Source organism: Vulpes vulpes, chromosome 3, assembly GCF_048418805.1.
Source record: "Vulpes vulpes isolate BD-2025 chromosome 3, VulVul3, whole genome shotgun sequence".
NCBI classification, from domain to species: domain Eukaryota; kingdom Metazoa; phylum Chordata; class Mammalia; order Carnivora; family Canidae; genus Vulpes; species Vulpes vulpes.
In genome coordinates this window covers 35,093,112-35,116,133 of record NC_132782.1, presented here as the reverse complement: position 1 = coordinate 35,116,133, position 23,022 = coordinate 35,093,112, and the positions used below count along the sequence as shown (strand labels likewise).

Genomic DNA, 23,022 nt, shown 5'->3' with positions numbered 1-23,022 from the left:
TACTGTATTTTTAAATTATAATCCAAATATGCTAGAGATGAAGTTATCTCCTATACAAGTATATGCAAGGGTGAAAGATGTGATTATACCACTCGACTGTTTTCCCCGCCTCAGGTCATAACAGATGGGTTGGTATTTTATTGTATTCCTCTGTGTTCTGTTTTTTAATAAAGCTTATTTTACTGTTTTTCAATATTTGTATTTTGCTGTCTATGAAGCATAACTTCGAAAGAAACGTCAAATTAATTAAATAAGTACTTACTGATCTTTGTGCTGGGGACTTAGCTGGAGGCCACCAAGCCCATCAGCATCCGTCCATAACTTGCAAAGCAAACAGTTATGTGCCATGTTCTCTGGGCCACACAGAGAGGGGATAGTCAGATGTCCTTTAGATAATCTACTTGCATGCTGAATTTTTTCAAAAGAAATGTGGAAGAAGCAGTTTTCTTCTTTCTTGATTAGATGGCTCCCCAACTCTGAAATTTGGTGTATTGTATTCTTGAAACAGTTCTTTTGATTTCCCCAAATCTTACTTTCTCACAAGCATTAAAGATCTCTTTCTTTCAGCCTCATACCATCTGACTTTTAATTATTTTACCCAGAATACTGTGCTTCATAACACTCAGGTGTCTTTATTGCCTATAGAAAGTGCCTAAGATTGTGAGATTAAATGCTCCTTCCAAAGAGCTAAACTACTTAGCTTAGGGTGGATATCTGAAATACAATGTAGTACAGTAAAAGTCTGACATATTTAATCTGGAACATTTTCCATCTTGCTTACATTACCTGATTTTCAATTTCCTTTGTTATAAAATGATGACAGTAGGAATTTTTTTTGTGTAATGAATCTGCACAATATTTTCAGTCCTAATAATATATACCTAGTACATGATTTACAATTAGTGTGTTATTCTAGAAGATAAGAAATAGTTGAGTGAGTAATCATTTTACATGATGCTAGTGGCTGGCTGGCAAGGAAGGTGAGAGGATGCTGCTGCTTTCTCCTACCCACTTAATTTCTTGATGTTAAGTGTGATGATAGAATTTTACCGTGTGTTTTAGTCTTTATATTTCCCAAAGCAAAATTGAGAGATAAAAAATCAGTTCATGCTTTAGTGTTTATTTAGTTATTTTTAATGCTCATAGTAACTTTATTTGCAAGAGTCAAAAAAAATGGAACTAACCTCATTGTCCATTAATGTGAATGAATAAATATTTCCATAAGATGGAAAACAGCAATAAAAAAAAAGTGCATCCAAAAAAAAAAGTACATCATTGATATGCAAAACAACATGGATAAATCTCAGAAAGCACGCTGAGTGAATAAAGCCAGACAAAATTCAGTCCTATTATATGAATCTACATAAAATTCTAGGAAATGAAATTTAAGCTAGAGTGACAGAAAGCAGATCAGTGTTTGCCCCTTGAAGAGCAATGAGGCAAGTGGGAGAATTTCACAGGACACGCTTTAGTGTTTGAATTCACTCTACACATAGAGTAAAAAATTCAAAGACTTTTACTACATTTCAGATAATAACTTTATGGACATTTCTTATTTTTTTGGTATAGCAGCAGTGCTTGTGTGTGTGTATGTTATTCTATACACACGTAATAAGGTCTCGGTGAACTTTCAGTAAACGTGCTGGGTTTTTCTCTGCTGGTTATGTTTCTTTAGATGTTTTCTTTCGCCATTCATTTACAACGTAATCTTGGCACTCGCTCTGGTACTAGGAATGCTACATGCATCGCTTCCTCCAATTCTAACATCGCTGTTGCTCTGTGGCTCATCCAGTAGCAGGTGTTGAACATTGATATAAACAGAATTTTGTCTACCAAAGCCAAAATCCTCCCATTTCCAGTCTCCACTGGCCAAAGGAATGCTAATGCAAAACTTCCAAATTCAAGTCTCAGGCATGACAGTTCATTATGCTGCCTGCCAAGACTACTGGCCCATGGAAACTCTTATTTTAAAAATTAAGGCAAAGTAAAATTTCTGTCAAATACCTTGTGATTTTAGGTGACACACTCCTGGTTTTGCAGCTTTCTCTGGAATTAGTAAATTGAGATTAAATCGCAGCTAATTACTTAATAACAATTGTCTTTGAATATAGCAAAATACCCAATTATAACAGAACTGTTCACCATAAATACCAAAATACCTATTGTGGGGGAGAAAAGGTTAAGAAAAATGGTGGAAAATCTTAATAAAATTTAGGCATTTTAATATTCTAAGTGAGTTAGAAATGATTACTGACTAGAATACTTTGATTAAGACATTTGTATCAATAAGACTTTTTTGTTAATGGGCACTGATTTAATTAGAAAAATCTAGATTTAAAGATTACATAATTTCAGAACATGGAACTCTCATAGCCTACTTAAACCTTTTTTTGGGGGGGAAGATCATTATAAATAATTTGACAAATTTAAAATATAGTTTCAAAGGCAACAGAATTAAGAAGTAATCTTAGGAAAATTGGATTTGAACAAGTATTTATTAACTTATTAATGATTTGGACCATTAGGTAATATTTATTATTATTTTTTAAGATTTTATTTATTCATGAGAGGCAGAGACATAGAGGGAGAAGCAGGCTCTTTGCGAGGAGCCTGATGCGAGACTTGATCTGGGGACCCCAGGATCACGACCTGAGCCAAAGGCAGACGCTCAATCACTGAGCCACCCAGGTGCCCTATTGAGTAATATTTATTAAAAATAGTGTTCCCTCTATCATTTTTTAAATGATCAGTGATTTTTATAGCCATACATATACAAAAACTTTGTTAACGTTTTTTAAGGATATCATTTATTATGAATATAGATATAGATAGATATAGATATAGTGGTTCTCTTCAGATTACTATGAAGGGGTTTCATTTTCCCTTAAATCCAGTCAACCATCATAATATACAAGATTTAAACAATTTCTATCAGGTTGGGTAATGTACAAAATGATATCACATCAATCAATTTTGAATAAATTATCTATGTTATAGGTCTGCAGGAGAAAATAAGAACATGGATCATAATTCTTAACTGCTTTTGCAGATTTCCCTGCTTGGATGTTGTGGGAATAGTGATCAGTACTTACAAAGAAATCGTGTCTTACATATAAGCTGGGTACTCGAGTTAGCCTTTCTGGCTTGGGTAGTATTTAAAAATAAATACCCTGAAAAACACACAGATACTGTATACATTATAATAAACTTCCTTTAAAACACTATGATCCTGAGCTAACAGAGTAGTAAAAGAAATCCCCAAGGGGACCAAAACGTAGCATCAAGTACAGACAATGTTTAGTTTAGGAAAATTCCTATCTTTCAAAAATTATAATCATATTCAAGCTCTCCCAGAGAACAAACCAAGAGGAACACCTTCTATCTCATATTATGAGGTTTATATAACTTCAAGCCAAAATCAGACAGAAATGATGCCTGAGAGGAACATTGTCTACAACCTTCATTTCTAAAAATAGACATGATAATTATAAACAAAATGTTGGCTAAATAAATCATGTAATAGACAAAAATTATAATGCGTTCTAAGTAAAAGTTAATCTTAGGAATTCAAGTTTGAATGCTAAAACATCAATTACTGTAATCCATCATATTAAAGAAAAGGATAATATGATTCTTAATAAATGCACCAGAATTTATGATAAAATTTAATACTAATTCATAAGACATCTTTTATCAAAATAAGAAAGGGAGGATCATCTTTAACCTAATATTTGGAATATGAAATAGATGACCACTGTCACACCATATTAAATATTTTATTAGATATTTTCTGGAGACTTTAACCTTCTTAGTAATAAAAAAAAATAGTAATGACATCTATAAGTGACTAGAAAGGAGATATTAAAACCTTCATTATTTGCTTATCACATAATTTTTTATGTAGAAAACTTGAAGAATATTATATTTAATAAAGGAATTTAGGATTATTTGATAGAACAGAATAGGATCCCTACGTACCAGCAATAAGCAGAAAAAATATTTTAATTTTAAAACAACTTGTGTTAGCATTTACTGGTGCTTGATTTATTAAGGACTTACTTACGTTATTATAAGGATGACATTTCTCCTCAAATTGATCTTCAGTCTCAGAGTAATTCCAGACACAATCTTGACAAGGAAATTGATAAGCTCATTCCATTATTAGTATGGAAGAGAAAGGAGAGTGAAGATGTTCTTAAGGAAGCATAAATAGGAGGAATTGCCATTTGGATATTAACATGTATTAGAAAATAAAACTAATTAAAATAGCATATTATAATGGAGATGGATCAAAAAGACTGATGGAATTGACTGGGGAGTCCTGACAGACCCACACACCCATGAAAATCCATAAATGACAAATGTGTCAATGCACATTGGTGAAGAGTATGATCAAGGGCACTAGGCTGGTTATTTATATGGGGAAAAAAGTTATATTGAATTCCTACCTCATTCCCCACCCCCAGTAGACACAAACACATTCCAGGGAGACATCAAAATGTTTAAAATCAAGTTACTTAAAACTTTAGGGAAAAAATGAGAATCCTTTTATTACCTCGAGTTTGACAAGGATTTCTTCAGCCCATCAAGAAAGTGTACAGACCATTGCACTGTGTTAAAATTGTGTACATTGAAATGATAAACTTCTGTTCGTCATAAGACATTGAAAATTAAAGAGTAGCCCAAAACTGGTAGAACAAAGTGTCATAAATGACCTAAAAAGAATTTTCCAGAATATAGAAAAACTTGTATAAATGTGGACAAAATACACAGTCATAGCCCAGAAAGGAGAACATAGATAGCTAAATAATATATGAAAAGATCCTTATTAATAATTATGGAAATATATCTGAAAGCTATCTTGGTATATAATTTTATGCTCATTGGTTAGCAAAAATTAGATATAATGAAAATAGGACCTCTTCAATAATGCTTGTGGTATAAAATGTTTTCTAAAATTACATAGCCTACCCTCCATCCCAATAATGGTACCTTTGAGTTAAACAAGTAATGATATACAATTCCACACCCACCACGTTGGCAGAAATATAAAATAAAATAAATCACATGTTGGTGAGGGATGGAGGGATCAGAACTTCCATGCAGAGCAGAGAGGAATATAACCAGAACTCTTCCACAGAGGACGTGACTCTTGATCTCAGGCTCGTGAGTTCAAGGCCCACGTCAGGTATAAGTAAATAAATCTTGAATATAAATAAATAAAAGCATGTTGGCATGTCTTACTAGTACAGGTATATGCCCTCCTTGGCTAAGAAACTCTTTGGTACGTCTGTCACGAAATATGAACAAGAATGCTCCTTCATTTATTAATTTATTCCAGTGCCCTTCAGTGGAGGAAGAAGAGGTCCGGGGGCAATGGCTCTTCTTAAGCCTTTCTCACTGACTGAACCTAAAACAACTAGGAGCCATGGGACTTGATAAAAGTCCAAATGTTGACCTACAAGGCATGAAGGAAGCCCTGGCAGGGGGAGGATATGGGGGACCAAGAAAGAATTGTATCATCCACATGTTCATAGAAAGCTGATTCACATGGAGCTTGATGTTCTCATATTTTTTTAAGTTACTTCTGTGTGTTAGTTATTTTCCAATTGTGTCTATTTTCTGCTTTTAAAAAAAGAAAATAGTTTAGCTAATGATTTATCTTCCTCTCTTACTTGTATTATAACTTCATTCTTTTATAATAATGGAAAGCTGGGAACAATTTTAAAATACTTATCTCAGAAATCAATAAACAAATGAGGAATTTCAGAAGTCTAAGAGTAAGTGAAAAAAGCACATCACAAAAGAATACTTTATATTAACTATAATCACCATGCCGTAAGTTGCTAAGAGGCTAGATGTTAAATATTCTCAATACAGAAAAGAAATGATAGTTGTGTGATGTGCAGAGATATTAGCTAACACTACCGTGGGAATCATTTTGAAATTATAAGTGCATCAAATTAACATGTTGAACACTTTAAACTCATACAATGTTTGATACCAATTTTATCTCAATAAAGCTGGAAAAAATGAGCACATATAATAACTGCCAATTATTTAAAGCGAACATTCAAAAATAAAGGGTGAGGGATGCCTGGGTGGCTCAGCAGTTGGGCTTGGGTTTGGCTCAGGTCATGATCCTACCATCCTGGGATCGAGTCCCATGTTGGGCTCCCTGCAGGGAGCCTGCTTCTCCTTCTGCCTGTGTCTCTGCCTCTCTCACTCTCTGTGTCTCTCATGAATAGATAAATAAATAAATCTTTGAAAAAAAGTGTCAATGAAAAAGAAGGAGTGAATTGTTAAGACCATATGCCTACATAAATATTAAATCTATACAAAGAAGACAATGAGAAACAAAAAAAAATCTCATTTTGGGGGAGGCAGTTACCCTAGGAGGCCAAACTAAGTGATGGAATAAAGAGTACTGAGGGGACCTCAATAATATCATAGATATTGTATATCATAAGCTGGGTTGTTCCTTCATTATTATTTATACTTTTTATATGCTATATGTTCTTTATATATTAAATTTGTTCATAATATTAAAAAATGAAATTATAGTACACAACATATATACTAATAATGAGGTAGAGAATGTAGATATCCTCAGGAATTTTACCTTAGTGCTTAATAATACTTAGAAATTATCCAGCATTGGGACATATTACTACTTCTTCAGTGGAGCTCCTTAAAGAAGTATTTGGTTTACTTTTTAAGGCCGTCTTGTATAACATATGCACCTTGAAGAATTTAATGTTTTTTTGAGTTGCTTATACCATAAAGCACTTTGGAACTGAGACCAGCATAACAAATGGCAGATTAAACATTGTACATACTCTCGGATGGATTCAACTCATCAATTAACTGGGTAAAAAAGGAAAAAAAAAACTAATTGAAATTTCTTTATTTCTATGACTTTTGACTGTATACAGATAAATTTGCATAAATATGCATTCTGCAACTCTATGCATATTACAAAAGAATGCTCTTGATACGTTTTTCTAAATAACTTTCTCTTCAAACTAAGTTTCAACTCAGTTTACCTGTCCTATCCCAAGTAGTGCAGAGAGAATTTTAGTAGCACTAAAGTAAGAGGACGGGGGTACGGAAATCAGATAAAGGAACAAAAGAACAGAATAGAGACCTAGATGAGGGAGTAGGATGTACCAATCTTCATCTCCCCAGAAATAACAGTTAACTATCCAAGAATCCAAATAGCTGTGGGAGGGCTCAAGAGTCCACTGAAGAATATATAGCAACACACTGGAGCCAGAGATGGGAATTAACTGTAGAGAAAGGATTGCGGAGATCAGCTTAGCTGAGATATCCAGAAATGGTCAGGAACCAGGAAGAAAGGTAGAGGCTGTTGGTATCAACCAAGCAGCAGATGCCACCATGGTTCCCAGTGGCCAACTCCGTGGAGGACTCGAGCAGTCTTTGCCTGTTGAGGGCCTCAGCCACAGACTCCACATAGGTTCACCGTGGAGACCCCATGATGTTCGTTGGTACAGGCTTCAGTGGCCTGGTCCTTGGAGGACGCCAACAGCTTCCATCCCTGAGGTAATCAGAAGCTGCTGCAGATTCCAAGGAGAGGGAGATGCTACTATGCCCCTCTTATACTGGGAAGAGCTACTACCGCACAATCCATTGGACCATGGCTGCCTCCACATCCCACCCAGGCACATTCCCCAAACCTAGAGCCTTGGCTGCTCTACGTGTCCCCACAATTCAGGCTTGGACATAGCTGACACTCTGTATATGCCTGAGGCTCAGGCGCCGGAGCCACTACTGCTGTGGCCTTACCAGAGCTCTGGAGCTCGGGAGCCACTATCACTCTTTAAGTGCCTAAACTCTAGACCCTGGCTTTGTGGTCGCTCTGTGGGTGCTCATACATCAGATACCAATATCACCACCACCACAAGGGTGCTGCAGGCTGACCAGGAACTAGAAGAAAAGGGATATTTCTTGACATTGGTCCTTGCAGTTATTTTTTTTTATTGATATGACAACAAAAGCAAAGGCAACATAGCAAAAATAAACAAATGAGGCTACCTCAAACTAAAAAGCTTCTGCACAGCAAAGGAAACAACAAAGAAAATGAAAAGAACCTGTGGATTGAACAAAAATATTTATACAACATATGTTTGACAAGGGCTTCTAAGGAATTTATACAATTATAAATTGTATAAATTTATACAGTAGCCAAAAAAAAAAGCTGTGCAAATAGTCCAATTAAAAATGAGCAAAGGATCTGAATAGACATTTCTCAGAAAGAATATACAAATGACCAACTGGTATGTGAGAGGTGCTGGACATCACTAATCATCAGGGAACACAAAGCAAAACCACAGGATATCACCTTACACCTGTTAGGATGTCTGTTACTTAAAAAAAAAAAAAAAAAGAACATGCTGGTGGGGATGTAAAGGAAAGATAACTTTTGTCCACAGTTAGTGGGAATCTGCCCTGGTACAGCCATTATGGAAAAGAGTATAGATGTTCCTCAAAAATTAAAATTAGAACCATCATATGATCTAGCAATCCGTTCCTGAGTACGTATCCAAAGGAAATTAAATTAGTATCTAGAAGAGATATTTGCACTTGTGTTCATTGCCCCATTATTCACAATAGCCTAAGTATGAAGACAGCCCAAGTGCTCATGGATGAACGACTGGATAAAGAAAACGTGGGATGGATGTGCAGTGGAATATTATTCAACCTTGAAAAAAAAGAGATCACACCTTCTGGGATAAGGTAGATATCTCAGAGGATACGTGCAATAGCACAGAGACTGAGAAAGATACTGCAGAGCATCACTTACGTGTGTAATCAGAAAAGAACCCAACAAACACACTCACCGTAACAGAGTAGAACCGGAGTTACCAACCGACTGGGGATGAGGCAAAGGGAGAAATGCTGGTCCAGGGGAGATAAGCCTTCAGCTATAAGATGGGTAATTTCTGAGGATCTACCGTACAGCCTGATGACTACAGTTAATAATACTCCATTAAAAAAAATTCTCCATTGTATACTTCAAATTTGCCTACAGAGGAGATCCTAGACGTGCTCAACACACACAACACACATAAAGGTAGCTGCTGGAGTCGTGTATGTGCTCATTTGATTGTCATAATTTCATAAGGTACATATAGATCAAATGGTATTGTACGCTTTAAATATATGACATTTTATTTGTCAGTGATTCAAAAAGGCTCCCCTGCCAAACACACACACACACAACCGGAAGGCAGACTGGTCTTATTCGGAATATAAACTGAACTTCTTTCAGTCAGCTCTTTCATAACATTTGCATGGCATTGATCATTGTCAAAATACATTGTTAAGAAAAAAAATAGAAATAACTCTGAGAGGGGCACCTGGGTGGCTCAGTGGTTGAGCATCTGCCTTCAGCTCAGGTTGTGACTCCGGGGTCCTGGGATCGAGTCCCACATTGGCATCCCCGCAGGGAGCCTGCTTCGGACTCTGCCTGTGTCTCTGCCTCTCTCCCTGTGTCTCTCATGAATAAATAAATCATAAAAAAAGAGAAATAACTGAGAAAAAATTGGGAAATTATTTATTATTGCATTTTCTTGTATAGACCAGATTTTAGCTGTGTTAACAGCCCTATTTTTTTTGTCTCCAGTAATGCTTTTCTACACTATCATATTAGGTATTTTTTCCCGATGTGGATATTCCATATTCGTTTTCCAGATGTGTTTCATTTGGGGGTTATTGAATAAATAAGGTCATAAAAGAATCAAGTATGTATGAGAAAAATAATGGGATGAACTCAAACAAACATACTATCCAGTTAGGTAATATTCATTTAGCCAGTATTTTGGATAGCAATAAACTTCTTATGAGAAGATCCTTTTTTTGCCAAAAAAGAAACTGGTCTCTTTGCATCCCAGCCCAAAACAAATTTTACTGGATTATTATTTTTAAATTTCCCATGTCCAATTTATTCTATGTTCTGTGCGTATATATATATATATATATATATACACACACACACACATATATATATTTTTTACAAATATTTTTGGCTTCTAGGATGTCATAAGCAAAAAGTGTCACTGACAAAAAGTGTCTTTGGATTTCAGAAGAGGCGTGGGAATAAATATATGGACTACAGCAAGTACACGCAAAAATCAATTTCTTATGGATTTGATCATCTGTGGTTGGTTTTGCCATGATATACAGATTTTATTGGATATCAGCGTGCTCATAGTCTCATGAAATTTGGCATGTAATTGTATCAAAAGTGTCCTCTCTGTATCATTTTTAAAAAGCAATAATTATAGATTCATCACATAGCTCTATATGGAATCATACTAATCGCAATACAAAACTGTCTCCACCGGCACGACTCCTAATTTTGGAACTGAGTTTTAAATGGATTATGTTGATATCCATAGAAAGATCAGAACTAATAAAAGAACCAGTTGGCGTTAATCACTCTTTTCCCCTGCAATCCCATCGTGCTTTATTAGTTCTTAATTTAAGAACTTAATTCATTCTGCTTTGATTCGGTGTAATTTCTCTGCAGGCTCATCACCTCCAACAAACTGTGTTTCGTGCCTGGCGTCCTGTCCCCATTCATCCTTCATATCCTGCATCTATTCCTAATGGTTCATATATCCAATGGTTATAACTCAACAGAATATTTTTCATTTTTTTTTGGTTTTTTAGAGTGTATGTGTTTTTTTTTTTTTAATTTCTTTCAGAAATTTGGTACAACTGTATAAAAGTGAAGATGACACAGAGATTTCAAAGAAGATCAAGACTCATTGGACTGCTTTGGGCCTAGAAGACGTACAGTTTGTGAACTACTCTGTGCTGCTCAACCTGCCGGGCCCGGGGGCCAGCTCTGTGACTCTGAGCAGCAGCGGCCAGTGCCTCCGTCCTAGTGGCCGGCCCTGCAGCGAGGAAGCCAGGACGCGGAGCGGCCAAGACCTGCTCGACTCATACGCAGCCTATTCTGCCAAAGGAACTCTCGAGGTAATACGACCATTTGTCTCTGTCGTTTTACAGTGAAATGGAATTAGAAAACAACAGCTTTCATCTAAATTGAACTCCCTGGCAAGATGCAGCATGAGAAAGTAACCATTGAATGGCCTCAGCGTGGAGGTGCCAGGGAAGGGGAAGGATGATTGGGATCGCCTGACCTTGTTGTCTTGGCATATTTTGAAAGCGAAAACACGTCGGAAGAATTTAATTCGAACGTGTTGAACGTGTGACTGAGTCATTCACATTTTGCCAGGTTGGGATTGGACAAGTTCATCTCCTTCCTGGGTTCTTGAGGAGGCAAATTTTAATGGACTGATGATACGGACAGAAGGAATAGAAACGGAGGCGGGTTGTGTTCCAGGTTGGGTGCGCAGACAAGAAATGAAACGTAAAATGGATGTGACTATTCACAGATTTAGGGTTTGAAATACAAGGCTTCTGCCTTCTTGGTGGAAAATGCAGGAGAAAAGGGGCCAGGTGCTTTATTTTTCTGGCTTAGCCAGTTCTTTTGGCTTGGAGCTGACGTGCGTGGCTTCCTGGGCCACATAGCCTAGTTTCAAATCTTGAGTCCCTAGTTACCCACTGCCACTCACCCATCTAGGGCTGATTCCCTCATTTCCGTGATGGGGATAATAATAGTGCCAACTTTATAAAGTGGTTCAGAAAATTAAACTAGGTCATATATGAAACCTGGGAGGACAGAGCCTGGCCCACAGTAGAGACAATATACCAGTTAGATACAAGTAATTGTCCATCTTTCCTTTATTAAAGGCACATTTTCTGTCTCCATGTAAAAATACCTTTTTAATACACACATTTAGTTATTTTTTTTTACAAGCCTTTCGATTGCCTCCTTTGAGACAAATGGAATAATACCATGTTTCTGATTGTTGTTGATTATTGGCACAGCTTTGTAAGACTCTCTTGTATTAGCTCTGATTAATATATTAAATATTTAAATTATTTGAAGTGACTTCACAGATACAATCTTGCTTTTTTGGTTTGTTTGGTTTCTAGTTGTTGGAAGGGTGGGAGAGTTCTTTTACTGGTGGTTCAGCATCGTTTGTATTCTGGTGGGTCATCCTCTGACTTTTAGTGCACAATAACCACTGCCATGGAAAACCTTATGATTGGTTAAGAGCTAATATAATATTAGATGTGTGTAATATTTGTAAGGTGGGACTCGTGTAACTTGATTTGATTAATAGATACTGTTTCTGATAACAATGATGGGAGGGAGCCCACCAGCCCTCTTTTGTTGGTTCAGAAGCTCTGGTCTCCCAAAGCTTCTTTGGCCCCACACCTTTCCAGCACCCTCTTAACTCCCATTGGTTCAGCACAGTTATCAATGGGCCTTAAAACAAAACATGTCCCAAACACAGATCAACAATAAAAACCCCAGGAGCTCAAGTCGGTCCCTGGAATCACCCCCATTTATTTGCTTTTCAGTTTGCTCTGGCAAATTATTTATTATTCCTTGACCCAGGAGATATGGAAAAGCCAAGAAATCACAACTGTGTCCCTCTTTTCCTCAGCATGGCCCTCTACTAATCCCCTGGGCAATTGGGTTGGTTTTCTGTGTTCCCCTGTAGCTACATCTCTGAGAGTTTTCTACACATTTATCTTACCAGTTATAAATGTTTGAATTTTCGTGGTTTCCTCTAAAAGAAACCAAAGTCTACTACAGAATCATAGAACTACTTAAATGCCCACAAAGACGTAAGTCATTTTGGGACCGTCCGCCACTTACAAATACTGTAAAAAGTCTGTTGTTTTTAATAAAGAAGTATTGACAAAGATTTGAAGAAGCTTTAAAAGGGAAAAAATAAACGTAGCTGTCAATGCAGAAATAGATTTTAGGTTTGAAATATAGGCCTAACTAAAAGGGAGCACTGTTAAAGGAACTAAAATGCAATTATGGATAACACAAACACCTTGTATTTGAAGAACATAACTTGAGAAATCAACCGTGTGAATTAGATGCAGACACTAACGATAACTATTTTCGGGATTATATTAATAATTCAAATCTAATATACTGAGTACATAATAATTTAAATATTTATATCAATAAATTTATTGATGTTGATTTTTTAAAAGCTCAAGCCATGCATTATGACTTTCAAAAGCAAAGCAATTTCTAGGTGACTATTTTATATGCGTGTAGAATATTTGCATATATTTCATATACATGTTCTAGACTGATGTGCCATTAAAACTCACATATTCTAACTAATAGAATGTGGGTGATTTTCCGTATCTCTTCAGACCATTCTTAATTAAAATCAAGCTTGAGAGGTTGCTGCTGATGATTCAGACATACCTACTTTTTGATTTTGAGTACATTGTATTCGCATGAATTTCTATCAGGCTGAGCCATTAACAAGTGCGTAAATTATTCTGGCCTGACTGCCAGCAAGGCTCCCCACTACTTTTGCTTTTGACAAGGTTATTTGTGGAAGAGGAGTGCCCCTTCTCTTTGAAGAGCTGTCATGTCCATTCATCATATGACCACTTTGTATAAGCTTCCAATTTTTGCTTTCTGGTAATGGTCTAAACAGCATTTGTGATATCTGAGATCTACTTCGAAAACCTACTTAGTGCCAGCATGATGGATGGTGTACTTTGCAACTTCTTTGTAATTCATTGTGCGCTAGAAAGGTGACATTGTTTACCCCGTCATAATGACAGGTGGGTCAGGAAAGGGGTCCTAAGGAGAGTTGTCCTGTCACATGCAAAATACATATTAAAATGGATCCATAAATAATTTAGCATGAGTGAGGTTAGCTTCAGGGAATAAACAGTGATTTATACTTTTACTAAAAGATAAATATCAACTATAATGTCATCGTACTGTTAAAGACACTGGTAGTGAGTGCTGACAATGCCTAGTCAGTTTTATAAATAGAATATATGGCCTTATATAATTTCTGTGCAATTGTCTCTTTTGTCCTCTGTGAAACCCACCCAGATGCAGAAAGGCAAAGGAAACGATTAATATTTAATAGAGGCCGGTAAGATTTGAGTCCACCGTGTTTATATTTTTGAACAGAGAATTTGTTTTCACTTTAATACACTTTATAGATTTGGGAATTTCTGTTAAGTATTATTTTGTGTCTGAGAATAAAGGCAAGTAATGCAGTTTTATGGCCAGACTTATTTTCAACAACTCATTAACCGTTCTTAAGATAGATGGTCCTCAACACGTTTATTATTATCCCGTTCCCCAGAGAGCCCACGGTTGCATCCTCCCTTATTAGCTGCACAACTGTGGGTTGGTCATTGTAGTTCTCCAAGCCTCAGTGCTCTCATCTGTATAGGGGAACAGTAATAGTACCTCCCCTGGTTGCTGTGAGGATGAAATGATGCAAACCGAGTAGAGTGCACTGAGTGCACGTAGAAAGCACCCAGAAAGTGTTAGCTACTGTTACGACGTGGCATAAAAGAAACACATTTAAATGGGAGAAATTAAAATACGAGAACTATAAGTCATGACGTGAACATACAAGCTTCATATCACATTGTCTGAACCTAATCTACTTGTCTTGTGTTTAATGTGACAAAGAGTAATCACGAGAGAGGAAAATGCCTTGTTAAATATGAATAAATAATAAAATATATTCAATAAGTATGAATAAATAATAAAGTATATTCAACATAGTTCAATACATTCAATATCAGATTTTTAATTGAAAACTGAAAGCTCAAAGGAACTAGGAGTAAATATTTTGTTTTTGAAGGCACCGTGACGAATCATTTCAACTCATAAAATATCAAGCCTTAGTGTAACACCTGAAATCTTTTTTTTTTTTTTTAAAACACCTGAAATCTAAACACTGTATTGGATTGTCTCAAGCAGTCTTAAAAAGGAAAGAAAGAAAGAAAAAGGAGAAAGAAAGAAAGAAAGAAAGAAAGAAAGAAAGAAAGAAAGAAAGAAAGAAAGAAAGAAGAAAGAAAGAAAGAGATAAAGAAAAAGCTGCTTGCAATCCTCCAGGTTCTTAAAATCACCGATTTTCTCATAGTGAGGAAAACTTTGTCTTTCTCTTTTAATATTTTCAAACAAAAGTCAGCTTGCCAAGCGTTATGGCAAAAGGCAGAGCTGTATGCATCTGGCTGGGAGGGATTCCTGTTACAGATAACAAGTGATCAGAAAGCTAAATGAAGGAGTGGAATGGAATTGCAGGATTTAGACTTTTGTTGTCTGGGTAAGAAGATGAAGCCACTACTGTCCCACCAATGGAGAACATGGGAGCTTGGTGCACGCAGGCTTTCAGCGCTGGGAATGCTTTTGTGTTTTATCTGTGTCCCTGCTTTTGCTCCCGTGGAATCCGTCTCTTGGTCAGCAGGGCACAGTTGTGAGGTGGGAGGCCCTGAGCCCCCGTATGTATACGGTGCTGGTGTCCTTTATGAATCTGCAGGCAGGGCCCGGCCCGAGTGACCTCCTCTCCCCGGTCGCCGAGCCCGTGCCTTAGCCGACTCAGCACGGCGGATCCCCAAGTGCTGCTCTTGTAGTTGAACCTCATCACTACGGGCTTAACTTGCACATATCTCAAGTCCGTACTGCTTTTTTCCCCATATTTAACATTTAGACGGAAGCATTTACAAACCCAGAAGTGACCTATCACAACATGTTGTCTGGACTTACATGTTTGTCGGAGACGTTACCTCTTCTACCCGGGAAACAGAGCACAAGCCTATTTTATGACATAAAAGTCTTAAAACACAGCTGAGTTCAGCTAAGCAGTTAAAGTGCAGTGACCCCCCCCCCTTCATGAAAACAAATACGGCATTTTTAGTGAGAAAGTGTTTGACTACAAAGTTCTAATTCGCCTGAAGTTATTTCTGAAGATTCTGAATCATCCTAATTATGTGTTATCTGACAGAAAAGTCTAGGTCAGCATTTTTGTTTTTAGTTTTGACATGATTTAAAGCATAACCACTTCCCGAGTTAAGTGAGAATGTAACATTCTTAGCAAATTTAATTTATATTTTAATCTCCATGAAGTGCTAGTATTTAAATATGTACCTTGGGCAGCCTGGGTAGCTCAGCAGTTGAGCGCCTGCCTTCAGCCCAGGGCATGACCCCTGGGTCCAGGGATCGAGTCCCCGTCGGGCTCCCTGCATGGAGCCTGCTTCTCCCTCTGCCTGTGTCTCTGCCCCTCTCTCTCTCTCTCTCTGTGTCTCTCATGAATAAATAAAAATAACTAAATAAATAACTAACTAACGAAATACCTTATGAATAACATTTACTGCATTTCAGTAGGTGCTGCAATTTCCTTTTTTTCAGGGCTAGAAAGATAACGCGGAAAAGTTGATCCTTAGGTGTACGTACTATTTCAATAAACTAATCTAATTGATTTTTAAAGAAGCTGATTTCTGTCCTCTATTACTTTCGTGGCCTCCAGGAAGAATTCTCTCGAATGAATCTGCGACTCCTTCAATATCCTTACCTTAATAAGCTGAGTATCATCTATTAAATAAAGTGCCCTGTGATCATTAATTTGTTTTTCCGTATGTTTTAATTTGCTAGTGAAAGATTAGGTGACTAATGCAGCCGTCAGCCACCTGGGTGTCGCTAATCTGACAAGAGGCAGCCCACACTTAGCAGACACATCCTGGGCGCCTCTCCTGTGCCAGTCACAGGGAACCAAGTGGCACCCAGGGGCGCTCTAGGCACTGTCCACCTACAGCTGGCAGGCTCCTCGGAGAAACGGTTAGGTGAGCAGCTGCTAACTGCCTGGCCCCACACTGCCATGAGCACTCGCGCAATGCGTGGATCTTCTATGCTCAGGTTTCCTCATTGCAAGATGGGCTGAGGTACCTCCCAAGCTTGAGTGTTCCGAAGGTAGACTGAAGGCAGCGATGTGATCTCCACGGTACTGTGTCCAGCACAGAGGACATGAATGGTCCAGTACTGGTTTAATTTCCCCCGTCTGTCACGCCATAAACCCATGTCCACTTCCGTCCTTCTTCTCTCCCTCTCTCTCTCTCTCTCTCTCTCTCTCTCTCTCAGAGCCCCTATGTTCACTTTTCAACTTCCTCATCACTGGATTTTCTGTGAACTGCTCTTGCCCTCATCTCCCTCTCACTGTGACCCACCTCTTCCTCTCTCCTCCTCCTTGACTCTTTCTCAACGTGGCCAAGGCCTGGGCGTCAGGTTCATCCCAGACCTCTAATGCATACCCGTTTCCGTGTTCAACCCTCTAGGAAAGCCCTGAGTAATGTAGTGCTTGACTGCTTAAAAGGCCAGGTACAGAAAGCCAACAAAACAAAACACAATAAAATAAAATAATGATAATTTAAAAAAAAAATGCCAGGTGCAAGTGCCCCAGTGGCATGCTGGGATGGTTCAGGTCAGCTTCTGAGTTCCTGCTAGTAGAAGTCAGTTCTGTGAATCCTTCCAAATTCTGATCTGATATTTATTTATTTATCTATCTATCTATCTATCTATCTATCTATTTATTTTTTTATATTTTATTTTATTTTATTTTATTTTATTATTTTATTTTATTTTTTATTTTTTATTTTTAAGATTTTATTTATTCATGAGAGATATACAGAGAGAGGCAGGGACACAGGTAGAGGGAGAAGCGGGCTCCCTATGGGGAGCCCAATGCAGGACTTGATCCAGGGACCCTGGGGTCATCCTTGGAGCCAAAGGCAGATGCTCAACCACTGAGTTCAACCACTCAGGCACCCCTGATGTGATATTTAAACCACAAAAAATTATAAATGCATATATATATATATACATTATAAATGCTATAAATCAGGGATCCCTGCCACCCTCGCCCCCCACCGAGATCCATTTTATTAACATAAAACTTCCCTGCACCCAGTACTCAGCAAGAAACTGGTGTTCCAGTTAGAGCATGGCCACAATATTTGGGTCGGCCACCCAGGGCCAAGACCAGTGCCACAGAGACCACACAAAAGTCAATAATAGTCAATAGTAAGAGGCAGAGAACTTCCTTCTGGTTTCTACCTGAGAGGAGAAGTTCCTTAGATAAGCTTTACCTTTCACACAGAACTAATGGGTGATCAAGAGGTAAATTCTTTACCAAGAATTCCCTCAAATTGTCCTTCAGATGTCAACCCTTCTGGGATACTTGGAGCATTTTGCACAATATCAACTGACCTTCTGTCCCCTTTCTCAAGCAACTGAGACTGGTCCACCAGCTTCCTGCCTGGACTCTCTGCACCATGAGAGTCCCCATTGTCCTGTACCCTCAACCCCAGGAGACATGATTGAGTCACTCCAGGACACTTATCTCCAAAGCAATTAGCCAGTTCTTCTGTTGTCATTTTTTTTTTTTACTTTATTTAAAGAACTGTATTCCTAGTTTACTGGAGGGACACATAGTAAATAAACATGTAGAAAGTAATAAAGTTGCAGAAACTCCCATAATCAGTTACTGCTGATATTTTACATTTATTTATATTATCCATTCTCATGATGAGAAAGAATAATCTAGTCCAGTTTCTCTGTACTATTGTTTCTAAGATTTGTTAACCAAATTGGGCTAAATCTTTTTTTTTTTTTCCAATTTATAAACATTTTAAGTCTCCTTTTTGGTAAAAGCTGACCAACAAACCATCACCTGTCTCAGCTGTACATATACCAGTTAACTCCTGCTCCTGTTGGGTATCACCAAATACTGTTCTCTCCTTCATTGATACATGTCCTGAAATTCCGCCCATATCTAATATCTGCCCCTATAAGAAAATGAATAATTTCAAGGCACCTGAGTGGCTCAGTGGTTGAACATCTGCCTTAGGGTCAGGGCGTGATCCTGGAGTCCCGGGATCGAGTCCCACATCGGGCTCCCTGCATGGAGCCTGCTTCTCCCTCTGCCTGAGCCTCTGCCTCTCTCTCTGTGTATCTCTCATGAATAAAAAAATAAAATCTTAAAAAAAATGAATAACTACCTATTTCAACATTCTGTAGTCATGTGTTACTCCTTAATATATTCAATATCTTTATTTTGCTTTTGGTAGAGCTCTTCATTCATTTGTACTTAACCTCTGCCTCAGATGTGTTTTCCCCAGGTTAGTGCATGGGTCCTCATCAATTGGATGTGATGCTGCCCTGACATCCTTATTAAAATAATTCCTAAAAATAAAAATAAAAAATAAATAAATAAAATAAAAAAAATAAAATAAAATAATTCCTTGTCACCCTCTATTGTATTAACCCTTCCTTATTGTTCTTAGGGCACACCAGAACTAAAAGTCCTGTGACTTGTTGATGTCTTTCTTTTCCTTTTTATTGGCAACCTTCTAGCAAGAGAAAATAACCAGAACACGAAGTCTCCTTTTGTAACTCATTTTCTCCACTCCTTCAGAAACTAGAATATAATCTGACACATACTATTGGAAAATGAAATAATTCCCTCTTTAATACACTCTTCCTTGGACTTGCATAATTATGTTTTCTCCTGGTTTTTCTCCTAATTCTCTGCATATTTTTCATATTCTCTTTTTTTAAAAGACATAATTTTGGCTTTCAAAAAGACTTTGATAAAAATAGCTAAAAGGAAAGATACTCTGGTTGATGGTTATTTTTAAATTGTTGGCCAAATAATTCAAATACCTAAGTGTTTTGTAAGAGACTATTCAGATTGGGAAAATTTACCAACAATCTATTTTTTTTTTTTACTCTAGAATGCTGTCTATAAACTTATAACATGGAGATGTAAACCCAACAGAACTGTGCTTCACTTATATTACAATCATTTTATTACAATCATTTAACTTAATTATTTTCTTTTCCTTCAGATGGGTGTGCATTATGTTAGACTATAAAACATCTTGCGATTTTTAAAAATAATTACTAAATGTCACGATAACTACTGCTCTGGCTTACCTTTATTATTTCTGCTATAGAAATTGGTCATCATGTCAGCAAGCCTTGACTTTAGTATATTGTTGTAGGAAGTATTTTTTCTCCAGTGTATATATTATAGTAAAAAAAAAAAAAAAAGATAAAATTGACAAGCCAGCTCTTTATCTGATCTTTTATACCAAACACAGCAAAATGGATTGTGTGTCTCATACTTAATGCTCGATTCAGTTGGGATGTACTAGTTTAACACACTAGCTCGTATCCCTTCTGATTGGTTAGGATCCATTTTAACTGATTAGTACTTGTGTTCTAGTTATTAAAGATTTTAAATAACTAAATATTATTTAAGTAACTAAAAGTTATTTAGCATCAAAAATTAAATATTAAAATATCATATAGTTCCCTACTTATTGGTCTTGATTAGCTAGACACTTAATTGGTCTTGATTAGCTAAATTGGCATTTTGAGAAATTTGAAAAGGTGATGATTGATCAGTGATGCCTGCGCAGGAGTGGGAGGGAGCGGCATTGGTTTTCACGCTTCAGTACAGCGTGGTTTCCATGATACTATCCATGATGGGAAGCCATTGAGTAAACCTGATGAAAGTAAGTACTAATACAATTCCAGCAATCTCTGAATTGTGAAGTCCTCACAAATATTAGCATATTAATGCCTTTTAGGAAAGACAGAGGTAACCATGGGTGGACATTTTGATTTTGCAGATTTTTAATAGGCATAAACCCTAATTTAAAGTGGATCCAAACCTAGATTGTACACGACAGTAGTGAATTTCTGAAGTAAGACTTGTATTTAGGTGAATAGTACTTCTGATGACACCGTATTTTGTCAGGATGAGAACTGCTTGGGTTTACCATTTCTGACTCTGAGTAGAAAATTACTGTTTTAGTCAAAGCAGCAATGCTTTTCAAATATTCTGTACATTCAGAATCTATTAGAGAAGAGCTCAGAGGATCCAAAGTGATTGATTTGGTTGAAAATGTCAAGTCTGAAGAATTTCAAAGCATACATCATTTCGTAAGCATGAATAATTCTTGCTACCTCGAGATAGAAGAGAAACAGGGCCCCTGGCTTGTTCATCAGTGAGTACAAGGCACCCACAGGTGGATGGCCCCAGAGATGCTTCTCTGACCTGGTCATTTCCATGATGGTTCTATTTATTTTATTTAGCTGACTACAGGAAATAGCAATTCTCTTCATTCCTTTCTGTTGCTTCTGTTCAGGATTTCTTGCCATCTTTGTGTAGAAGCATAAAACCACGGGTATAACGGAATATGACTTTTTTTTTCAGAATATGACTTTTTTATGTTTTGAGTTTTCATTACTGCTAGTTATCTAGGTTATGATTCCTTCTAATCACCTATTCTACCACAAAAGATAATTGTATTTTAATATTTAGTGTTTATTTCTAATCCGTGCCACTTTCTCTGTTAGCTGCTTCTACGTGGCCCACCACTCTCTGCTGTCATTTCAATCCTTTAAAATCTTAAATGAAGTTTAAAATGTTTGGGGGTTTTGTTTTGTTTTGTTTCAGTTATTGCTATTGTTTAAGTTCTTTGTTCTTAGTCAAAAATTAGTGTATAGAATTTAAGTAAAAATTAATGTGTAGACGTTTTTCTATCTCTCCCGGGTTAAAAAACAATAATAATAATTAAAACAAAACGGACCTCATTCCATTTTACTTTGCACCTCTCAGTTACCCCCTCCTATGTGTCAGGGAAGTCATCAATGGAAAAATTGGGTGCACAGGAGTGAATAGTTCAACAAATGCATAGGTTCCTACTTATTTGATATTTTCCAAAGGGACTGGTCAGATGTAACTTAATCCTTGGTATTCGGACATAAATTAAACCTAGTACCTCAGCTGGCCCACTCGATGACTTTCGCGCGTGACAGTTTGCATACAGTGAGAAAAGGTTCATTGTAGCAAGAAGAATGTGTGGAAAGAAATGGCTTGACATTTTATCATATCATTGTATATTGATTTGTGTCTCAGAAAAATTCAATGCGCTTTCTTGCAGCTGTGATTTTTCGGTGTGCTTAAAGGTAAATAGGAGAGACTTTCAGGAAGGACCTGATTCACAGGCATCTTGTGAAGGCAGAAGATACATTCTTATTTTCACCTGCCAAACCATGAGAACATTGATTTCTGTAATCATTGATTTTTAATGCATAAGCCAAAATAAATTGGTATAACGATGCTGTGTGGAAGATTATTTTTGAGAAAAAAAAGAAAACCTCATGTGCTAAAATGCGTAATCTCTTGATGTGCTGTTTAAAGGAAGATCATTAGAGAGCTCTTTAATTAAAATTAAAATTAAAGCTATTGTCTGATAATGTAACTTGGTATTTTTGTAACTCTTTCTGGTATATACACAAACAAAAAGCCAAAGTCCAGCCTACACCCTCTCAAACGAGTATGATTTTCCCCCAGCCCCTCCTAAATATGAAAAATATGTTCATTAATATAACCAATTAACATCCCTGTTTTAAGATGGTATCAGTGAATCACACATAATTAGTAGGTAGTTTAAAATTTTAGGTGAATCGTATTCATTCTTTTGTCTTTTCAACATTATTATTAGTATTATGTGATCATTTACTTAATCGGGCTTTTAGAATTGTAAATCCACAGTTATTTATATCATAATGGTATTAGCAAATTCAAAAATTATATTAATAAGGCCCTGATTTAATCAGATTTTAATAGGAACAAAATTATTATCCAAAAACCATTCTGACAGACGCATTTTTAACAATACAGTTTTTCTTAGGAAATCCATTTGAAAGTATAGCTTAACTTTTCAGAGATATGACGTAAACTATAATTTTTTCAATTTGAGACAATAATCCAACGGCATATGCTGGACGTCTAGATGAGGGCTGAGAAAGGTGCATGATGGGCTTTCACCGAGGAAAACTTATATATTTATATATGTACATGAAGAGATGAGGCCAGTGAGGTCCTCAAGAGAATCAGAAACAACTCCCCGTGGGACTCAAAGTCGAGGTCACGGATACTTGGGCAGCGTGGAAATGCAGTTCATGAGGACGGTAACATTTGGAAGGGGCTTTACTCTATCAGTAAAGTTTTGACGGATACTGGATGAATGAAATGGCTCAGGAAATTTTCCATGCCAGAAATG

General features: G+C 37.0%; 1 protein-coding gene across 4 annotated transcripts in view; it reads left to right on the top strand.

Moving 5' to 3' along the window:
- Positions 1–23,022, top strand: part of NAALADL2 (N-acetylated alpha-linked acidic dipeptidase like 2) — an 878,960-nt gene that overhangs the window by 353,355 nt on the left and 502,583 nt on the right. For all 4 annotated transcript variants that reach the window (XM_026007770.2, XM_072752176.1, XM_072752175.1 and 1 more), the window contains one exon: positions 10,731–11,004. In XM_026007770.2, coding sequence (XP_025863555.2) covers positions 10,731–11,004 — 274 coding nt within the window. The remainder of the gene's footprint in view (positions 1–10,730; positions 11,005–23,022) is intronic.